At 43.4% G+C, this 21,207-nt stretch overlaps 1 protein-coding gene and 1 pseudogene across 1 annotated transcript in view; one reads left to right on the forward strand and one right to left on the reverse strand.

Moving 5' to 3' along the window:
- Positions 1 to 11,972: 11,972 nt before the first annotated feature.
- The window catches only part of LOC148513520 (protein FAM118B-like), an 80,522-nt gene continuing 71,287 nt past the window's right edge, over positions 11,973 to 21,207 (forward strand). The window contains exons 1-2 of the mRNA XM_088481870.1: positions 11,973 to 12,021; positions 13,279 to 13,367. Coding sequence (XP_088337996.1) covers positions 13,291 to 13,367 — 77 coding nt within the window. The 5' untranslated portion in view covers positions 11,973 to 12,021; positions 13,279 to 13,290. The remainder of the gene's footprint in view (positions 12,022 to 13,278; positions 13,368 to 21,207) is intronic.
- On the reverse strand, positions 18,951 to 19,069 carry LOC148513521 (5S ribosomal RNA; annotated as a pseudogene).

The following is a 21,207-nucleotide window of genomic DNA, read 5'->3' on the forward strand; positions in this document are numbered from 1 at the left end:
TATCTTAGCTCTCTTGCCTAGCCTCACATCCTCAATCTGCTTAAAATCTGTGTTATTATTCAAATTCTGCACACATTACATCCACACTTTTAATCCTCTCAATAACAAACTTGTTTATCAACATACATATTTACCATCACTGTTCTTTCACTTGCATTTCTACAAATCTCTTGCACTCATATTTCATTTTCATTTCTAAAAATAATTTCTCTTGTTTAATTCTAAAACACCATGGCAAAGTTTTCTTTAACTATCTGCTTCAATCAGTCTCTACCTTATCCTCTGTTCTGCCCCCTGCTTCCAACTTTATCCTTTCCCCCTTATCTCTTCCACCTCCTCCTCCCCTTCTCCCCCCTCCTCAGTCTGCCTACTATTCCCTCCTCTCCCACTACTCCACCCTCTTCCTGTTCTACCCCCCCTCTGTCCTACTATCTTACCACCAAACCCTCCTCCTACACTCCTCTCCCTGTCACTTCACCCCACTGCCATCCATATCTCCCCCCCTGCCCACCTCCTACAGGTTCCCTTTCTAGCTCAGGTGCCCGCACCATCACTAACCTCTATTCATACCGGTCCCCCAAATTTATCTTACCTCCACGTTACAGCAACCCGGATAATCTTATTCACATCTCCCCCACAAACACTGTCTCTCTATCCTGTGCCCTCTGGAATGCCAGGTCAGTCTGTAATAAACTGGACCCCACTCATGACCTTTTCATCTCCAACTCCCTGAATCTCCTAGCCATTACTGAAACCTGGATCTCACCCTCTGACACCACTTCTCCTTCTGCTCTATCCACTGGGGGCCTCACCTTCTCCCACACTCCCCGGCCTGGGGGTCGCCATGGTGGTGGTGTTGGGGTCCTTCTATCCACCAATTATTCCTACCAGCTAATACCCTCTGAACCATCCCTTACATTCCCAACATTTGAGGTTCATGCTATACGCCTCTTCCAACCAGTAAACATCAGAGTAACTGTCATTTACCGTTCCCCTGGCTCGCCCTCCAAATTTCTTGACAACTTTGCTTCCTGGCTTCCTCGCTTTCTCTCCTCAGATCTTCCCTCCATTATCCTAGATGATTTTAATATTCCTATTGACATTCCCACAGAACCCTCTGTAGCTAAACTGCTTACCCTCACCTCTTCATTTGGTCTCCCCCAATGGACCTCATCACCATCCCATGTGAGTGGGAACTCACTTGATTTGGTCTTTACTCACCGTTGTGATATTTCTGATCACTCCAATTCCCCATTCCCCCTCTCTGATCATAACCTTCTCTCTTTTAACCTATCCCTCTCTCCTTCCCCTCCTTTACCTGCTAAGGCCGCCATTACTAAGCCATTACTAAGCGGAACATTGAGGCTATTGCTTTTTCCTCCCTGCTAGATTCTCTTCTCTCCCCTATCCTTTCTCTCTCCTGTCCTGAACAAGCTACTTCCCTGTACAATTCCTCCCTTACTTCTGCTCTTGACTCTGTTGCTCCGGCAACAACTACTCACCCTCGCAGGTCCACACCACAACCCTGGCATTCCAAATGCGCCAGGTACCTGCAAAAGTGTTCAAGAATTACTGAGCGTCAGTGGAGAAAATCACGCTCTAAGGCTGACTTCCTCCATTTCAAATTAATTCTCTCATCCTACAGTGCTGCCCTGTCCCTCTCCAAACAAACATATTTCAAGAACCTCATCTCCTCCCAGTCCTCAAACCCCCGGCATATCTTTGCCACTTTCAACTCCCTCCTCTGCCCTTCCCCTCCTCACCTCCCCTCCTCACTCTCCGCCCTTAACTTTGCCACCTACTTTACATCTAAAATTGACTCCATACGTAATGACATCATATCCCATCAGACCCTCAGCACTCCTCCCCCTCCTTTCCCTACCACCCCTCCAATTCTGCCTCACCAACCCTGACATCCTTCTCCCCTGTTTCTGGAGAGGAAGTCATGGCCCTAATCAGGTCCTCCCCTCCTTCCACCTCCCCTCTTGACCCTATCCCTTCCCATCTCCTGTTACCTGTCTCCTTCTGCCTGTTCCCATCTTGCTCACCTCCTTAATCTCTCCCTATCATCTGGCACTGTCCCTTCTGCATTCAAACATGCCCTTGTCTCCCCCATTCTTAAAAAACCTACCCTTGATCCTAACATACTTTCCAAATACCGACCCATCTCTCTTCTCCCTTTTGCTTCCAAACTACTTGAGCGTATTGTTTACAACCGCCTTACCACCTTCCTTTCTTCCCACTCCCTCCTTGACTCATTTCAATCTGGCTTCCGTTCTCTCCACTCCACTGAAACTGCCCTCACGAAAGTCAGCAATGACCTCCTTGCTGCCAAATCCAAGGGCCACTACTCTCTGCTCATTCTCCTTGACCTCTCTGCTGCATTTGACACTGTAGACCACCCTCTCCTCCTGCAAATCCTTCACTCTCTTGGTTTACGTGGCACTGCCCTCTCCTGGCTTTCCCCCTACTTCCTTGATCGTTCCTTCTGTGTCCTCTCATGACTCCTCTTCCCCCCCACTTCCACTAACAGTAGGAGTTCCCCAAGGTTCTGTTCTTGGACCTCTCCTTTTCTCCCTATACACATCCTCTTTAGGTGAACTCATTAACTCCTCTGACCTACAATATCATCTCTATGCTGATGATACTCAAATTTACCTTTCCACCCCTGAGCTCTCCCCCTCGCTCCTTACCCGTATCTCCAATTGTCTCTCTGCTGTCTCTTCATGGATGTCCCAGCGCTTTCTTAAACTTAACATGTCTAAGACTAAGCTGATCATCTTCCCACCCTCTTCCACTACCTCACTTCCCACAATTTCATTATCTATTGATGGCACAACTATCTCCTCTAGCCCCAAAGTGCGCTGCCTTGGAGTTATCCTAGACTCCTCCCTCTCATTTAAACCACACATTCAGCACCTTTCGCAGTCCTGCCGTCTCCACCTAAAAATATCTCCAGGATTAGACCCTTCCTCACAAAGGATGCCACTAAAACCCTCATCCACTCACTGGTCATCTCCAGATTGGACTACTGCAACCTTCTCCTAGCTGGCCTCCCAGTCTCCCACCTCTCTCCACTACAATCAGTTCTCAATGCTGCTGCTCGGCTCACCTTCCTCTCCAGATGTTCTACATCTGCTTCCCGTCTCCTTCAAGGCCTACACTGGCTCCCCTTCCCCTTCAGATGCCAATTCAAGGTTCCTGCACTCGCCTACAAAGCCCTCACCAAATCCTCTCCCACATACATTTCTGACCTTCTCTCCCCTCACATTCCTGCCCGTCCACTTCGCTCATCTAATGCATGCCGCCTCTCTTGCCAACTGAATACTTCCTCCCACTCCCGCATCCAAGATTTTACCCGTGCTGCTCCCTACCTTTGGAATGCTCTCCCTCTCCCTATCAGACTCTCCACCTCTCTACAAATCTTCAAAAGGGTTCTCAAGCCCCCCTACTTCATCAAGGCCTTCCAGCTCTCATCCTAACCCACCTCATGCTCTTTCCTCACTATCTTCCCCTTCTGTGTCACGCCTGTCTGTCTGCCCTCCCCTTTAGAATGTAAGCTCTCATGAGCAGGGACCTCCGCCCTCATGTGCTTCTCTTTATATTTTCTTCAACTCTTTTCTCCCCATTAGGGCACCTAACACATGACTGCCAACTCCCTGCTGCTTATTGTGAGTGTCTAACTGCTATTGCAGCAATGTATATAAATTGTGTCCTTGTCCTGCACTGTAATGTACTGTAAGTTACTTGTTTCTTGTTCACTTGTTAGTTCTATGTACTATGTAAGGCGCTGCAGAACACTTGTGGCGCCATATAAATAAAGGATAATAATAATAATTATTATTATTCTACTCATATGTATATCCCGTCAGAGTATGGGGGCATGTGCACTGAAAGTACTAGACGCTCCTGTCCCATAGATAACCATTTACCAATTAACATTCGCTGTGCCAATGTAACTGCTGAAATGGTACAGATTCAATATGTATCAGAAAATAGAGGTAAGTAGTAAAAAGACATAAAAGAACTCCACAACTAAAAGAATGAGATTCTGCTGTTAATCTTCTGCCCATGGCATCCAATGATGGATGAGAGCTCTCAAACTAAAGTGGCAATTACAATAGTAAGAAAAAAAAAATCACAGTTAGTAGTAGATATTAGAAAAGACTAAGGGCCTGATTCAGCAAGCAACGCAAGTGTGCACACACACGCACTCGGCCGCTGTGAATATATGCTAATCAATGCATACGCACGGCAAACTCAGCTTAAGATGCAGACGCCCAGCACTACACAATGCCGCCCACTTCCCTCTACTCAAAGCCTGAGTAGTCCGCAAGACAGCAGAAACATCGAGAACCATCGGAAGCATACACACAATAGGGATTGACCTGATCTCGTGCAGCATTTTAGCCACTTCCTGCGTGCATCGAGTCATCTGGCTGCGTATGCTGCCGCACTGCCTTCATTATGCACGCTCCTATAACGGCGTCCCAACGCACAGACAGTGGCGGAACTAACAGAAACAATGGAGTCATTTGCCGCCGGGCGCCAGCCCTGAAGGGGGCACCTGGCTCCATTGTCACCCGGAGCTGCATGGAGAAGGAGCGCCGCTGATCGGCGCTCCACCTCCAGTGGCGTAACTATGGAGGGTGCAGGGTGTGTGGTCGCACCTCCAGCACCCTCCATTTGCCGGGCGCCCGCTGAATGTGTTACCAGCGGGCGCCCGGCTCCTTCCCTCCCCCCGGCAGTAGCCAGAAGACGGAGCTCACTCCTGAGCTCCGGCTTCTGGGTCCCGCAGTGCACTATGGGAGTGACATCATGACAAGGATATGTATAGTGGGTCCAGCAAAGCGTCTCCTATCTACGTCATGACGTCACTCCCATAGTTCCGAGGAGCGGGCGCCGGGGACGGACGGCAGCAGGCACTGGAGCGGGGTTTAAGGCAAGTATTTTTTTTTTGGATGCGTGTGTGCGCACGCAGGGGGGGCACTACAGGGGGCTTACTACTGGGGGCATTACAGGGGGCTTATTGCAGAGGACTTACTACTGGGGGCTTACTACTGGGGACTTATTACTGGGGCTTATTACAGGGGCTTACTACTGGGGGCATTAAAGGGGCTTACTACTGGAGGGCACTACAGGGGGCTTACTACTGGGGGCACTACAGGGGGCTTATTACTGGGGGCTTACTACAGGGGGCATTGCAGGGGGCTTACTACTGGGGGCACTGCAGGGGGCTTATTACTGGGGTTTACTATTGGGGGATTATTACAGGGGGCGTACTACTGGGGACACTACAGGGGGCTTACTACTGGGGGCATTACAGGGGGCTTGCTACTGGAGGCACTAGAGGGGGCTTACTACTGGGGGCTTATTACAGGAGGCTTACTACTGGGGGCACTACAGGGGCTTTACTACTGGGGGCACTACAGGGGGCATTACAGGGGCCTTACTACTGGGAGCATCATATGGGGGCACTACAGCAGCATTACTACTGGGGTCATCATATGGGGGCACTATAGGGGCCTTTCTATTGGGGGTGCTACAGGGGCCTTACTATTGGGGGCACTACAGGGGCCTTACTACTGAAGGCACTGCATAGGGGGACCACAACTGGAGGAACTGCATAGGGGGACCACTACTGGAGGCACTGCATAGGGGGACCATTACTGGGGGGCACTACATAGGCGGGCACTGCATAGGGGGACCTCTACTGAGGGCACTGCATAGAGGGAGCACTACTGGGGGTATTGTATAAAAGGAACTGCATAGGGGGGCGGCAGCAGCTGGGGCTGGCATATGTGCTGGGGGGGTGGTATATTTTAATTTGGTTGGCACCAACATTTATCTTGCCTCCGGGCACCTGGGATGAAGTTACGCCACTGCGCACAGGCACGCATGTGTTTGCCTGACCAACCCCTCTATCAACACCCACAAATGGCACTTCCTGTCAATCAATATCAGCAGTGTCTACACACTGCGTGTAGCCTGCGTACCCTTACGCGCTCACACTGACTAGTTCGCACACGAGCAGTGCGATGCATACGCATACATACATGTGAATTATCATCTGCCTTCCTCGCTGAATCAAGCCCTAAGGTCCTTATTCAGCAGTGCACACTAGTGCACTGCTGAACGCAGATTCCTGATGATCGGGAATCTGTGCAGGTGCCTGACCCTTTCTGTGCATGTGAAGAACGGGTCTGCAATCCCGCATGTAGACTGGCAGCAGACTGTCATTGATTGACAGTCTGTTGCCGTTTGTGGGCAGGGAGGTGGCGGCAATGGCCTCCGTTTCCTGAAATGGAAGTATGTTGCCGCTGTTGGAGAGAAGGGAAGAGGCCAGGATCTCCGTTATCTAACAGACATTTCCTGGCCTCTTCCTCTCATCTGCGGCGGCCGGATGCATGACCACATGGGTCACCTTAGCCGGCTGGTGTTCCACAGATTATCCGATGCTGCATTGCACAACGCAGCTCGGATAAGTAATGCAGGAGGAGGCGTGATGCCTTCTATGCATTACCATATCTGCACAGATGGAATTGCAAAGCTGCTTGTGAGCGGCTTTGCAATTCCGTCAGAAGCTGAATCAGGCCCTGAGTTATGAGGGTCAGGCATCTGCTTTAATTTCTCTTGCATCCAACGTACGTGCAGAGGAGAAATGATGAGAGTGCATAGAGAGATGCCCTTAATTCAGTGTAAGCAGCTACATCTGCTGTCAGCAAAGCTGTGTCCGGCGCCCGCAGATCAGCGCCGATGAGAGTGCAGAAAAAATAATAATAAAGTACCTCTATGAATGGCTGTGGGTAAAGCAGTCTGGTGTCTGGGGTTCCCGCCGTGCGCACAGCGAGAAACCCTGATCTAAAAATACAGCGACTCTTTTTTAAGAAGTTCCTTGTTTTGATCCCCCTCTTGAATGTCTAGTCCAGTGGTTCCCAAACATTTTTGCATCACGGCATCCTAGAGTATTAGCATTGTTTTCATGGCAACCGTAAACCAAAATTTTGTTATTGAGAAATTCAGAAAAAAATGTAGTAAAGTGAAGTAAATTGTGCTTACCTAAAATCCTTAGGGTCAGTTATGTGGTGGAGGACAGGTTTGTGCTTCTGTTTGTTCACATATTTACATTACATTCAGCATAAATAATTTGATTTGGTGCTGAACCACCATCCTGAGGCACCCCTGCAAGGGTCCCGACGAGGCACCCTAGGGTGACGGCGCACAGTTTGAGAACCACTGGCCTAGTCTCGTTCTCTCTAATCCAAAAGCTTTAATATAATTATGTATTCCTCTGTGGGTCAGGTGGAAATGTCTTGCTGCAGATGTTAACAGTGAGTCCTTTGTTGTATTCCTATTATTCCCTATATCTTCATAGATGCGAGTTTTAAACGGTCTTGTTGTCATACCGACATATCTCTTATCACATTCACATTCGAGGCAATAGGTGGTCCACACTGTATTGCAGTTGATATAGTCCTTAAGTTTCACATTTTCTCCATATTGGTCATAAGTATGGAAACAGTTTTTCTTATGTACAGTAAGTGCAGGCTTTGCACGCGCCACATGGGTATGACCCCTTGATTTTGGGTTGACATTTATTGTTTTTTTCATAGTGACACCTAGTCCTCCTAACCAATAAGTCTCTGAGGTTGGTCGACCTTCTCCATCCCATCGGTACCTTTGGTTGTAATCTTCGGCCCAAATCATTATCCATCAAGACAATCGGGCATTTGTCCTGAATTATTTTGCAGATCTCTGGCCATTCATGGCAAAAGTGGGCCACAATTCTCACTGTATTTTGCTTCTCCTTATTCCTGGTATTTCTTGGGAAGATCCATGTTTCCCTCTTGATGCTGTTGGTATGATAGATAGCTTTCTCAATGCTCCTGTGTCTGTAACCCCTCTCACGTAACCTCCCAGTTAGTTCTTTGCATCTGATCCTGAAATCTGCGTTGTTTGAGCAGTTTCTTCTTAAGCGTAGAGATTCCCCCTTAGGGTGATCAAGACCCAGCAAAGCTCAACAGAATAATTATTGTCATTTTGGAATCTACCTATGATTAGAATTGTATAGTATCTTTGTCTTAGTTTTTTCTCCCATATGTATATAGATGTATTGTTATAACCCTTATACAAGCACTCTTCTCTAATATATAATATACTGTATATAATATAACTCTTCTTTAAATATGAAGTATAAATTGGCCGTTGTTACCTAATCTAAAATCAATAACTGTAGCATACACTTCCTCCTCTCGGATTTAGGGAGAGACCCACTGAGATATACCCCCTCCTCACAGAGCAGGGGAATCTCTGACGGATCCGCAGTAGGAGACAGGAATTGTGGGACGTGATATATGTATATATAAATACGGAGGACCTGTTTTCAGCAACATATAGAATCATGATAAATCGGATGACGGAATCGTGTTTTTGAACCTTATGATTTTTACTGTGATTCTTGTGACATGATATTTAGCATGGATGGGTTTACATGCATAAGATATATATGTATCATAGCACTCCAACCAGACCAATAATTGGATACCTTTTAAGATCACTCTCCAATGCAGAATATATACATTCTCTAATGTAGCATATATACATACCTGCTGTGATATATAGTAACAGTCATTGCTATATAGATCGGGGGATCACACATGTGAATAATGATCTAACATGATTTTCCCATGATATGAACGTTTCTCATGTATTTAATATGTCTATGTGTTATTATACTCAGTGGGGACACAACTCTGATAATAACAAACACCCTACCAATCAGTATATAAAAGGAGCGATAGGCAATCCACATTTGTTGCACCTGAGACAACTAATGTAAATAAACACATTGAGACCGTTGCTGCTTCCCCTCCCCCCAGATTTGAAGTAGCTTCAGTCGGAACACACCCACTCCTCCCAGATTTGGAGTAGCTTTTGCCAGAACACAGCCACTCCTTCCAGATTGGAGGAAGCTCCGGCCAAATTACTAATGGAGGATCATAATTGGTCCTTGTTTTTTAATTAATATGAGTCTCACTCCTGAACCCAGAACTACCCGTGACAAAGCCTGAGGGCGAAACAATATAGTCGGAGGATCAGGGTCTCCCGCTGTGCGAACGGTGGGAACCCCAGACACCTTTACCCACAGTCATATATAGAAATACTCTTTTATTCTTTTTGCTGGACTCTCATCGGTGCTGATCTGCCGGAGCCGGATACAGCATTGCTGACAGCAGATGCAGCTATTTACACTATATTATGGGGATCTCTCTATGCACTCTCATCATTTCTCCTCTGCACGTACGTTGGAAGCAAGAGAAATGAAAGCAGATGCCTGACCCCCATAACCCAGTCTTTTCTGATATCTACTACTAACTGAGATTTTTTTCTTACTGTTATAACTGCCACTTTAGTTTGAGAGCACTCATTCATCATTGGATGCCATGGACAGATGATTAATAGCAGAATCTCATTATTTTAATTGTGCAGTTCTTTGTTCTTTTATGACTAACCATTGTAGAGGGCATAGCTTTTAGACAACATGGATACTATAGTGCATGGTCTGTTCATTCATGTTCCTGCTCTACCAGGTAACTGACTCTGTAATAGAGTATGCCATCCTAACCTCACGAAGGAGGGAAGAAGAAAAAAATGTCTATGGTATGGAGCACAACAAAAAGTAATAAGAAATAAAAACAAATCTTTATTAAATATACATTAAAATGCCCTCACATGGGACATGACCAGCGAAATAGAGGTTAAAAAATAGAGAAAAATAATAATTATATGAAAAAGTGAAAATGATAGAAATTAGTGATAATAAAAAGGAGAACCCTTGCTGTGTGACCGTGTTTTAATTCTTAAGGTCCAAATATGGGTAATATTCTCAGTCTCTGTGTCACTTGCTTAAGTAGAAAATAGCAACTTAAGTTGAGTGGTCTTAATGTCCTTAAAGAACCACTCCCCTATGATAATTATAATAATTCTAAAATTATACGATCATATACTGTAATTAATACGTAGACATATATTGGTCATAGGCTTTTCCACATATATCCTTATATCCAGTCAATCTGGAGAGCCTCGCTATTATAGGGAAATCATTGTAAAAATCCCTTTATATTTCAATGCAGACATATATCAATTACAAGTATATTCATACAGCTGACATATAAAGCTGACTCACAGCGAAACGCGCATTGGCATACCCGCTGTGTGTACCACATGTGTTGTAAACAAATCAATATTACATGTTATAGATGAGATGAATCAATAAGTTTACACCATGTTACTTTGAATTATAATGGTTCAAATGGGTGTGTAATAACTCCGTTACATATTATCACTCCGTGCCTTGCAACATTGTGTCTGTGTGTTAAATTATTGATAGCACAGCCATAATAGCAGCATTTGGCGCCGTTTCCACTACCAATACCCAGTAGGATGACTGTGACATTCTGCTAGTCAAAATGGGTGGGTAGAATCCCTGTCATTTGTTACCGATTTATACTATGCAACATTGTGTCGGCGTGTTACAGCATAGCTACAATATCAGCAGCTTATCTTTATGTTAATTCCAACATACATGAGAGTAATCTCTACAACATCGAGGTCTTCAGAGTGTCCGGTTATAAGGACAACTGTATGAATATACTTGTAATTGATATATGTCTGCATTGAAATATAAAGGGATTTTTACAATGAATTCCCTATAATAGCGAGGCTCTCCAGATTGACTGGATATAAGGATATATGTGGAAAAGCCTATGACCGATATATGTCTACGTAGTAATTACAGTATATGATCCTATAATTTTAGAATTATTATAATTAAGGACAATTATTATAATTAAGTGGTTCTTTAAGGACATTAAGACCACTCAACTTAAGTTGCTATTTTCTACTTAAGCAAGTGACACAGAGACTGAGAATATTACCCATATTTGGACCTTAAGAATTAAAACACGGTCACACAGCAAGGGTTCTCCTTTTTATTATCACTAATTTCTATCATTTTCACTTTTTCATATAATTATTATTTTTCTCTATTTTTTAACCTCTATTTCGCTGGTCATGTCCCATGTGAGGGCATTTTAATGTATATTTAATAAAGATTTGTTTTTATTTCTTATTACTTTTTGTTGTGCGCCATACCATAGACATTCTTTTCTTCTCCCCTCCTTCGTGAGGTTAGGATGGCATACATTCCTTTGTCTTTTGGCAGCACTTCTTATGTATTTAAGGATTGAAGGGGGTTTTTTTGGAAAAGTTTTGAGTGCAGATGTTTTTTCCTTTGTCTTCCTCTGTAATAGAGTAACAATGCATAATTCAAGTGCACTTTCTGAAACCTAGTATTAGAAAGGGAGGTGAGGCCCCCAGGGGATTTCCCCTGTACCCCTGTGAGCCAGTCCAACCCTGGAAACGGTGATACATTATTTATCTAGTCTTGTTTATACACTTCGTCATCAGAATATTTGAAGTCAGGCAGAATTGTTTCTCCAGAGGCTAATATGTATATAAATGGAAGTGACAAATGAGAACATTGCCCTGGAGCAGTCATTTGATATTTTCTTTTCTTTTGTTTTGATGTTGATGTTTAACTGCTGTGGTTTTTTAATTTGTAATGGAACATAATAAAGTTTGTTTTTAACTGTTTAAGTGAAGTTTATATTTTCTCTTTTTGGTCCTAGCAGGACAGGTCATTAGCCAGGTTTTTTTTTTTACTAATATCACTGAGCTGTTTGGTGAGGAGATCCTTAAGTCCTGACATGCTGCTGAGTCAAATTTGGGAATGAGAAACAGCCTGCAGTAATTGACAGGTCACCCTGTTTCGTCACAGCATACAAAGCATGTGCTGAGGTTTTCAGAGTGTTGTCCCGGCCTCAGGTTACATCACCTTCCCAGGTAATCCTGAGCTGTGACTAGACGGGGCTGGACTGGTCTGCCTCCATTCCCTACATATTACCTGAGCAAACACAGGGAGCAACTGCATCAATCACCTGCTGCTGTGTGTGACTGAAGGTAATGCTCATACCGCTCTGTCTCCCCCTCCTGTAGTCACAGGACCCTCTCACTGTAGTATGCCTTAGCACAGCATTTATAGGCGTCGATTGTCAGCTCTTTTGACAGGATGCTGTGATGTTATTAATCTCTTGTAATTGGTGATTTTCTTCTTAAAGTATAAAATGGCTTACTTTAAAACTGTTATTATTTATTTTTACATGGTCCAAAGGATAGAAAATTACCACCCTGGATTGAGCAATAACTTGTGATTCCTTTGTTTGTGAGGAATGACTGACGGTGCATGTACTATTAGGAATGTAACTGGGTTTTTGCTGGAGTAAATGTGGTCACTGCTTGGCACGCTATATGTGAGGCTGAGTGCTGTATGTGTCAGGTTAGAAGCGTACCTTTGTGTATTATATTGTAGGTAGATTCCCTGCCCTATATCTGATCGTGGGTTAGGTGTAGCAGAGTGTATATAACAGGCAGGTGCAGGAATTTTACCTCTGATACACCTGTATTCCACCTCTGTGCATTGTGTGTCATTTCTTTTTTTGTTGTGTGTCATTTCTTTTTTGTTTAAAGATGCAGTTTTAGTATTTCTGTGACCCTACACTAACTAAAAGGATAAATAAATTACTATATTGTAAACAGCAGTTGGCAATCATACAGCATAAAGAGTGACAAAAAGGTGAAACCATGATGTCAGTCACTATCCTGTGACCACTGTCCTTGTGCATCTATAAATCTAGCAATGTGCAGGCTATTCAGGGAGTTTGTTACCTAATAGGCTGGGCAAGTCTAATGTACATATTATATTCCTACTGCCACATTGAGGTATAGCACTATATCACTGTCTCTTTTCCCTGAAGCATGCTGAAAAGATGATGTAAATGGTTGTACCCTTCTCTGGTGACCTTGGGGCAGACTGGACAGGAGCGACACTGGGGAACTGGGATTTTATTCTGCAGGGGAGGGCAGGATAGGACCGGTCCTGTGATGCAGGTTTAGGAACAGCTGCATGAAGGACTACTAGACACTAGGAAGGGAAGCTAGGTAGAGTGTAAGTCTTGTCCTGTTATACAATAGACCTGGATGAGTGAGGATCTTGAATGTGACTTGCCGTGTGAATTCCTACAGGCATATTAGTGAGTCTGGGGGATGAGCAGTCCCTACGCCAGTGCCTGGAACTCCACAAACTTGTGTTAATTCAGGCATGGCCGGGTCATGATTCTGTGCCGTCTCACTCAGCATGTTTCCGTCTTCTTTCCTCAGCCTTGCGATTAGATGGCATCTCTGCTGAATATGAAGTCAGATAGACTAAAGCCGATGCAGGACGAAATTCCCCCACCCAAGAAACCCAGGTAAATGTTCTCCATGAATCCTGCAGCCATTGGCCCCCAGATATAATGATATCTATCCCTCTGTCACATGTATTGTCTCATGTATAGGGTTTATACTCTGCTACTAGCAGGTCTGTCCCATACAGTGTGTTCTCCTGGTGTATGTGCACCCTCCAGTGCCTGGCCAGGGAGGATAGGAGGTAATTATTATGTCTATGATCTGCGTCACACTGAGGGGATGTCACATACACAAGAACATCTAATTATTCCAACAATACATATAATATCTCAGGCAATATAAACTACTCAACAAAGTCAATAAAAATCTTCTTTTTTAAATCTCAGAGTGTAGGAGATTACAGACTGGTTAAACCCTGAGACATTGCAGATTGTGTGAGTTACAAAGTAATATTAGTGGACCTTATACAGTAGGAATAGGAGCTGCAGTGTCATTACCAACCTGTTGTGTGTAATAATTCCCTATAGCCAGTAATGGCAGCAGTGCAGCACACAAGCGCTGTCCTTCCTTCCTCATTATATAGAATTCTACACTACGGAGCTTATAATGGATGACACATATGTGAGTTTGGATAACAAACAAGGTGGAGAATGGCACCATTCAGTGTACAGTATAATAGAATCATCTTTACTCTAACGAAATAGAGGATGGATCTGTACTCCTCTTGTGATGGAAAATAGAGGTAATGATCCTCTTGCTTTATATGAATTGGAGGATGGAGGTGACTTTATCTTGATCCTCACAGCAGAATCATAATGAGATGTTTAACTCATAAAAACACAAAACAAAATAGTAGTGCAACACCTTCATTATAATCGCCGTAGTGGATTCTTACCTCTATTTCCATCACAAGAGGAGTAAAGATCAATCAGGAGCTCTGTGACATTGATATCCTCTATTTTCTTAGAAATTTTTGTTATACACTGAAGGGTCCGGTTCTCCACCTTGTTTGTTATCCAAACTCACGGATTGGTGTGTATATACATATAATTCATTATAAGCACCATAGTGGACAATCCTATTTGGCTTTATACTTGTTAGAGGAAAGTAGTGAACTTTTCTTTTTTTGTTTTACTGGCAGCACATTTTGGGTTTACTGCGCTCGTTACGGGTGTATATTTACCATTTCTGTTGCCTTGTTGCTCACTATCATCCAATTGTCCTGCTAACATGTTTTCTTATAGAGACAAGAGAAGGGATTTGTTGAGAACTGGCTTTGATACTAATGTTGAAGATAAGGGTGTCAGTGATGAGGTTTTAGACCTCATTATTCTGCTGGTATGGTGGGGAGGTAAGAACTCTGGAAAGGTAACAAGCCGACCACCTTATCCCTAACGGTTTAAAGACAAAGCCCCTCATTCACAACAGCAAGTGATTCATTTAGAAAAGAATGGGGTACAATTTTAAATAATTATTCCTTCAGTTAATTGATTTAATACTAAAGGAAAGAAGAGGGATTCGGTATGCAATCGGGAAGCCGACTGCCTAAATACCGGCAGCCGGCTTCCCGACTGTCATATCCCGGCAAGGGTGAAATGCCGGGCGTCTAGATGTAGACGCCCGCATTTCCCCGACGCCGGGAGACCGGCACCCGGCATCCCGATCGTAGTGCTGCCGGGCGCCGCGAGCGGACAGCCGCGGGGGGGGAGGGTTAGGTTTAGGGGGGACTTAGGGTTAGGCACCCCCCCGGGAGGGTTAGGGTTAGGCTAGGGCGAGGGAGGGTTAGGGTTAGGCACCCCCGGGGGGGACTTAGGGTTAGGCATCCCCCCGGGGGACTTAGGTTTAGGCAGCGGGGAAGGGGGTGGTTAGGGTTAGGCACTTAGAGGGGGGATTAGGGTTAGGCACTTGGAGGGGAAGTTAGGGTTAGGCACCCCTAAGGAGGGTTAGGGTTAGGGGGATTAGGTTAGGTTAGTAGATACTCACCTATCCGCGATCGGGATTTCCAGCGCTGTCGGGCTTCCACTGCTTAGAACTCTGCTCATGTCGGGCTGCCGCTGACGGGAATCGAACCGCCGGCCATGCAGCGGTATTTCATACCAATTCCGAGGGATTCTTAGCAAATGAAACCATTAAATACAATGCTTACACGGTATTGTATAACTGTTTAGAGATCTGGAGGATTTTAAGAGAACAGGGATTGAAATCCTTAAGAAGATTGATAGGGTTACACTAAGGAAGTACAAATAAAGAACACAGCTTGCCTGACCTCTGACTCCCTTGTGGTGCTCTGGCCGGACAGGACAGGACTTCGTTGGACGTTCAGCCCACTTATCGGACTTCTGGTAACTGGGACTTGATGTGTCTATGATTCCCTTGGGCTGGGTACACACTAGACGATGTGTGTACCCAGAAACAGCAGATGCGACTGCACAATATATTGGGCGGTCCGTACACACTGCGTGATCTGGTGTACGACCGCCCGATATGTGGTTCCCCCACCGCATCCAGAAGCATGGTGTCAGCCCCCGGAAAATGTGAGTGCAAATGATTTATTAAACCTTTTAAATGTTATTATACGTGTTGCACAACTTTTTTTTTTTTTTGTTATGACTTACACATCTCATTGTGATTATGCTGTGAGGATCAAGATAAAGGGGCCTATTCATTAAACCAAAAGTATCATTTTTCAAGTATTTTTACACATACTTATGTATGTGTTGTATTCATTAAAAGACTTAACGCAGGAGATATGACAAATATCTCCTTGTTAAGTCAGTCTCCGTTAATTTCCACACTCCCCATATATTAATATGGGGATGTGGAAATTACTGTATTCATCAAACACCGAAAATGTAAGATTTTCGGTAATTGATGCTGTTAATTTACGCCGTCTGCAGACGGCGTACAGCCCCCCGAAAGTGCCAACAAGCTGCCGTTTAGACGGTACGGCAGCTTGTATAGCACATATTCCCCCATTCTGTGCGCTCCCCCTCCCTCTACTCTTCCGGCAGCGGCCGCCCACTCCTCAGCAGGACACAGATCTTACCCCGGCCGCTGCCTACTGCGGGACCTGACGCGACGCTCCGGCTCCGGCATAACTTGTGACACCCCCCGGCGCTCCATCCTGACTGAGGCATCTCCCCCAGTGGCATTTGTAAGTAAACTTAATGATGGACTCTTTACTTACTGTTGGAGCACTTACAAGTGCAGAGGGGAGATGCTTCAGTCTGCAGCAGGATCGAGTGCCGGGGGGGGACATGGATAAAAGTTAGAGAATAGAAATATAAATATATTTCATATTCTTACGGCAGCTGAAACAATGCTGCACATGCGCCGATTCTGCAATTAGAAGCGGCACATGCGCAGAACTGACTACAACTTCGATAAGGTAGTGTAGGCAGGGAAAAGTATCTATTTCCCGAAAAGCTGTCATCGCAAAAATAACAGCTTTTCAGAATAGATACTGATGGAGAGGAGGAATGATGAATTCCTCCGGTAATTAGGTAAAACTCCATGCGAGTTCTAAACCTAATTACCTCCATCGTATGTTTAGTTATGATGAATAGGCCCCACAGTCACCTCCATCATCCATCAAATAAAGTGAAAGGATCATTGCCTCTATTTCTAGCACAAGAGGAGTACAGATCCATGAGGAGCTGTGTGACATTGATATCCTCAGTTTCCTTAGAATAAGGAAGTTTCTGTTATACACTGAAGGGTGCGGTGCCACTCCCCACCTTGTTTGTTATCCAAACGGAAGAACAAGAGAGATTCCGCACAGCACCAAAAAGCAACTAAAGCTGGGTACACACTGACAGATATATCTGTCCAATCTGTCTGGTGGAAAGGAAAATCTGGTCTGTCTTCCAGGGTTTTGGAGCAAATTTCTTTTGGTATTTGCTTCCATACATTACCAGATTTTCCTTCCTACCAGACAGATTGGACAGATACATCTGTCAGTGCGCACCCAGCTTAAGAAGGGTATTCAATTACAGGCGAAAAGTCGGAAAATTTTTGCCTGTCCGACTTTTCGTCTGCTTTAGAGGTGAAATCATTCCATGTGCGTCCCCGCTTTTCGCCTAATTCAATAATTAGGCGAATGCGGAACAGGCGAAAAGTACTGAAAGAATTGGGGAAATCAGTCTGTACCCCAGAAAAAGATGCACTAACACAGGGAATCAATGTAGATGTGTACTAATAGCCCTAATAAAACTCTTTTACGTACTTAAGTTGTGTAAATTGCTTGCTATTAGTGTCTTTGTAGAAGTGGTGAAGAATAGCATTAAGCAGTATTTTTTAGTGAAAATAAGTAGTCCAGTCAAATTTGGGGTACTTAAAAATGGGTGCTAGCAAAAAAATTTTATGTCTCTAAAGTGAACTTTAAAAAAAATAAAAACGTGAAAAATCCACCTGCTGCATGTACCTGCAATCCCAAAATCACCTGACCCATCCTTGCAGCCCCCCAAGAAGTGTATTTCGCTTGTTTTTATGCTTGTCCCCCCACTTTTTAAATTTTTACCACAAAAATTACATGTCTTATTTGGGGTGTTCTTAGGTTTTTTTTTAGGTTTTTTTAATTCAGATTTGTCTGTTTGGGGGGCTGACCCAAGGGTTCTGAGTAGTTTCCCCATGTTTGCACCCAAAAATAAAGATTTTGCATTTCTTTTCACCTGCTATTGATTGGAGAATCTTTTTTGGGGAATTCACTGCATCGAGTTTCCGCTTAGGAAAAATTGCCCTGGAATTGAATTTGGCAAAAAAAATTTAGGTGAAATTTTCTAAAAATTACAGGTGAAAAAGGCTTTTCGCCTCTAATTGTGTATGGCCTTAAGTATTTAATATATATTTTTTATTTATTAACCAACCATCCTGCATCTCTGAGAATACCATATTTAATGGTGTTGGTGGTGCTCCCAAAGCCTAAGAATTGACATACAGTAGGACAACAAGCAAGAGAAAGCAAGGCTATTTGCTGGGGCACACTTAGATGATAATTCATACACAGAAAAATTAATTAATTAAAATATAACCTTTATTAAATATCCATAAAATTAACAATTATCCATACACATTATATTTTTAAGAATTAAGGTACGTTTTAAAATAAACTTTCGGTGTTGAAATCAAACACCCACAATTTATATGGCGAAAATATTGAACAGACTCTGCATTCCACTAAACACACTTGGAATGGATATCGATTACTTTGTAATGGTGAAACATCCGTTTTGTTCTCATAAGTTGGTTGCATACTTGCTACACCATGTGCATTCCTATCCCATTCATCATCCAATATAGGTTAACCTACAGCACCTGGTCTTCCTGGGTGGTCTCTTATTGAAGTACTAACCAGGCCTTTTGCTGTATCGCTTCCAAGATCAGATGAGATTGGGCACGTTCAGTAAAGTATGGGTGTAGGTTACGATTATCGTGGCAGAGGTACTCTGCTCCACGGGAGGTTTCTGTCCCCCATGAGCTGGCCTCAGGACACCTGCATTACGGTTTGGCAGGTGTACCACCCCAGTCACACTTCCCACCTGCCACTGTCCAGTCCCAACATGCACAAAATTAAGCACTTCAGTGCTGGCAACTTATTGTCCTAGGTAGTAAATCATTCCTATCCCATTCATCATCCAATATAGGTTAACCTACAGCACCTGGTCTTCCTGGGTGGTCTCCCATTCAAGTACTAACCAGGCCTTTTGCTGTATCGCTTCCAAGATCAGATGAGATTGGGCAGGTTCAGTAAAGTATGGGTGTAGGTTATGATTACTGCGGCAGAGATGAGTATAGCCCTTGCACATGGTCTGAGCAAAATTGTATAGATGTGGGACTATCACCTTTTGGAAAAGTCCAATTTATTAATAACAGACAAAATTGAAGAAAAGTAATGCATAAGGCATACTTTAATTGTTTAGACATAGGTATAGTATGATACATTAAACTGTCTAAACATTAACATATTAGGCATCAACTCCACACACCCTCTGTCTAATGTGATAGTCTTTGCTACAGATAAGTTCTACATCTCCCTACCGGATCAGATATCTGTACCCCCATTTATTACTGATTTACCCTGATAAATTATGGCGTAATCTTCAGGTTAGATGGTCAAGAGACCTTCCTGAATTATCAAACATTCAAGAATTGTTTTCACACATAGGGACTATACTGAAAACATTGGGATCCTCTAGATTACAAGAGGTCCATATCAAATTCATACTTAGAGCATTTATTCCTCCGAATCAACGGAAATACATGATTTCGGGCTCCACTGGTCAATGTCCGAAGTGTTCTATGGATTATATTCATGCTTTCTGGTCTTGTTATAAGATCAAAAAATTCTGGCGTAAGGTATTCAAATTTATTAATCAAACTTTTGATATTAATCTGCCCTTTTTACCTATCCCAATGTTATTTGCACATTTCGAAGCATGGAAAGACGGAACACGTATACGGCATATTTTACCGCTCTTAATCCTTATAGTTACGATAGCAAAAAAGCTTATACTTGAAAAATGGATTAAGAGGACAGCCCCTTCCATTGAAGAACTTAAAGCAATGATATTGGAACATATATATTTTGATAGGCATAATGCTATTGATACTGGACAAGGTGTGCGGAGATTCTATACTAAGTGGGAGCCGTACCTACTCACTCTCCCATTACAAGTACAGACTGGTATAAACAAAGTATTTGAAAATACGACCTGGTATCTTCTCCAACATGTTGTATGACATAATGCTATATCCCTTGATATTTCCATTTGATCCTTTCAATATCCAGACATATCTGAATGGTTTAATAGTATTGGCAATACTAATGTCGCTTTTTATTTTTTAATTTTTACCCCGGTTATTATTTTTCTTTCTCCCCTCAGACTGACCTCCCTCTTCCTTTGTTCCTGTTTTCAATTTATTTGGTAAGCTGATAATATTGTATTGTATTACATAAGGAACAAGTAAAAAAAAAAATAACATCAAAATTCACCTTATTTTGATAGTATATATGAGGTTATATCTTTTTGGAAAATATTCATATTTATTTTGTCACTAGTAACCTTGTGAACTCTTCAGATGTTTCAATAAAATGTTTAAAAAAAAAAAAAACATTAACATTTAATAATAACACCATCACCATGTATTAATATTACTTGAAGATACCATATTCCAATAAGCTCGGTATCTCCATCACAAAAGATCAATCACTGATCAGTAAGGTCCAAATGAGCCTGGAAAAGTATCATAACCTGATTAGTCTTCAGATATATAGAATCAGCAAGCAATGTTTAACCTCTATTACTGTATTCTTATGGTACATATAGTTAGTAGATATATGCTTTTCAACAGAGAGGAACCACCAGTGCCAGAATACATAAAATTAAGCACATTAGTGCTGGCATCTCATACTTCCAGATAGAGTAAATCATTATTCCAGTATATATGTTTTGTGGTGGAAACTAGGCATGCACAGGCTAAAGGTTTATTAAAGGTTATACACGTTGAGCGGATACAATGGTCCGTCAGCTTTATCTCCTGAGAAACAAATTATCAGCAAGCAGTGTTTTGAACACTACTTGCTGATAATTTGTTTCTCAGGAGATAAAGCTGACGGACCATTGTATCCGCTCAGTGTGTATAACCTTTAATAAACCTTTTGTCACGATCAGGGTATCTCTTCCCAGGAGCCGGCAGTGCTTACTAGTGCGGATGCTGTGGTGTGGTCCTTCCAGTGGGGGAGCTGGTGCTTGGAGACTGGCACTGGGTGCTCGTGGCGGTCTGATGTCTTGGTTCTGCTGGTAGGGGTAAGGCTGTCAGCATCACCATGCTGCGAGTGTCTGGGCACGGCCATCTTGCCTCAGGTCATGTGACATAGTGGGCCTATCCTGATGCATCAGGTGA

This window comes from Taudactylus pleione, unplaced genomic scaffold, assembly GCF_031769625.1.
Source record: "Taudactylus pleione unplaced genomic scaffold, aTauple2 ptg000278l, whole genome shotgun sequence".
NCBI lineage: Eukaryota > Metazoa > Chordata > Amphibia > Anura > Myobatrachidae > Taudactylus > Taudactylus pleione.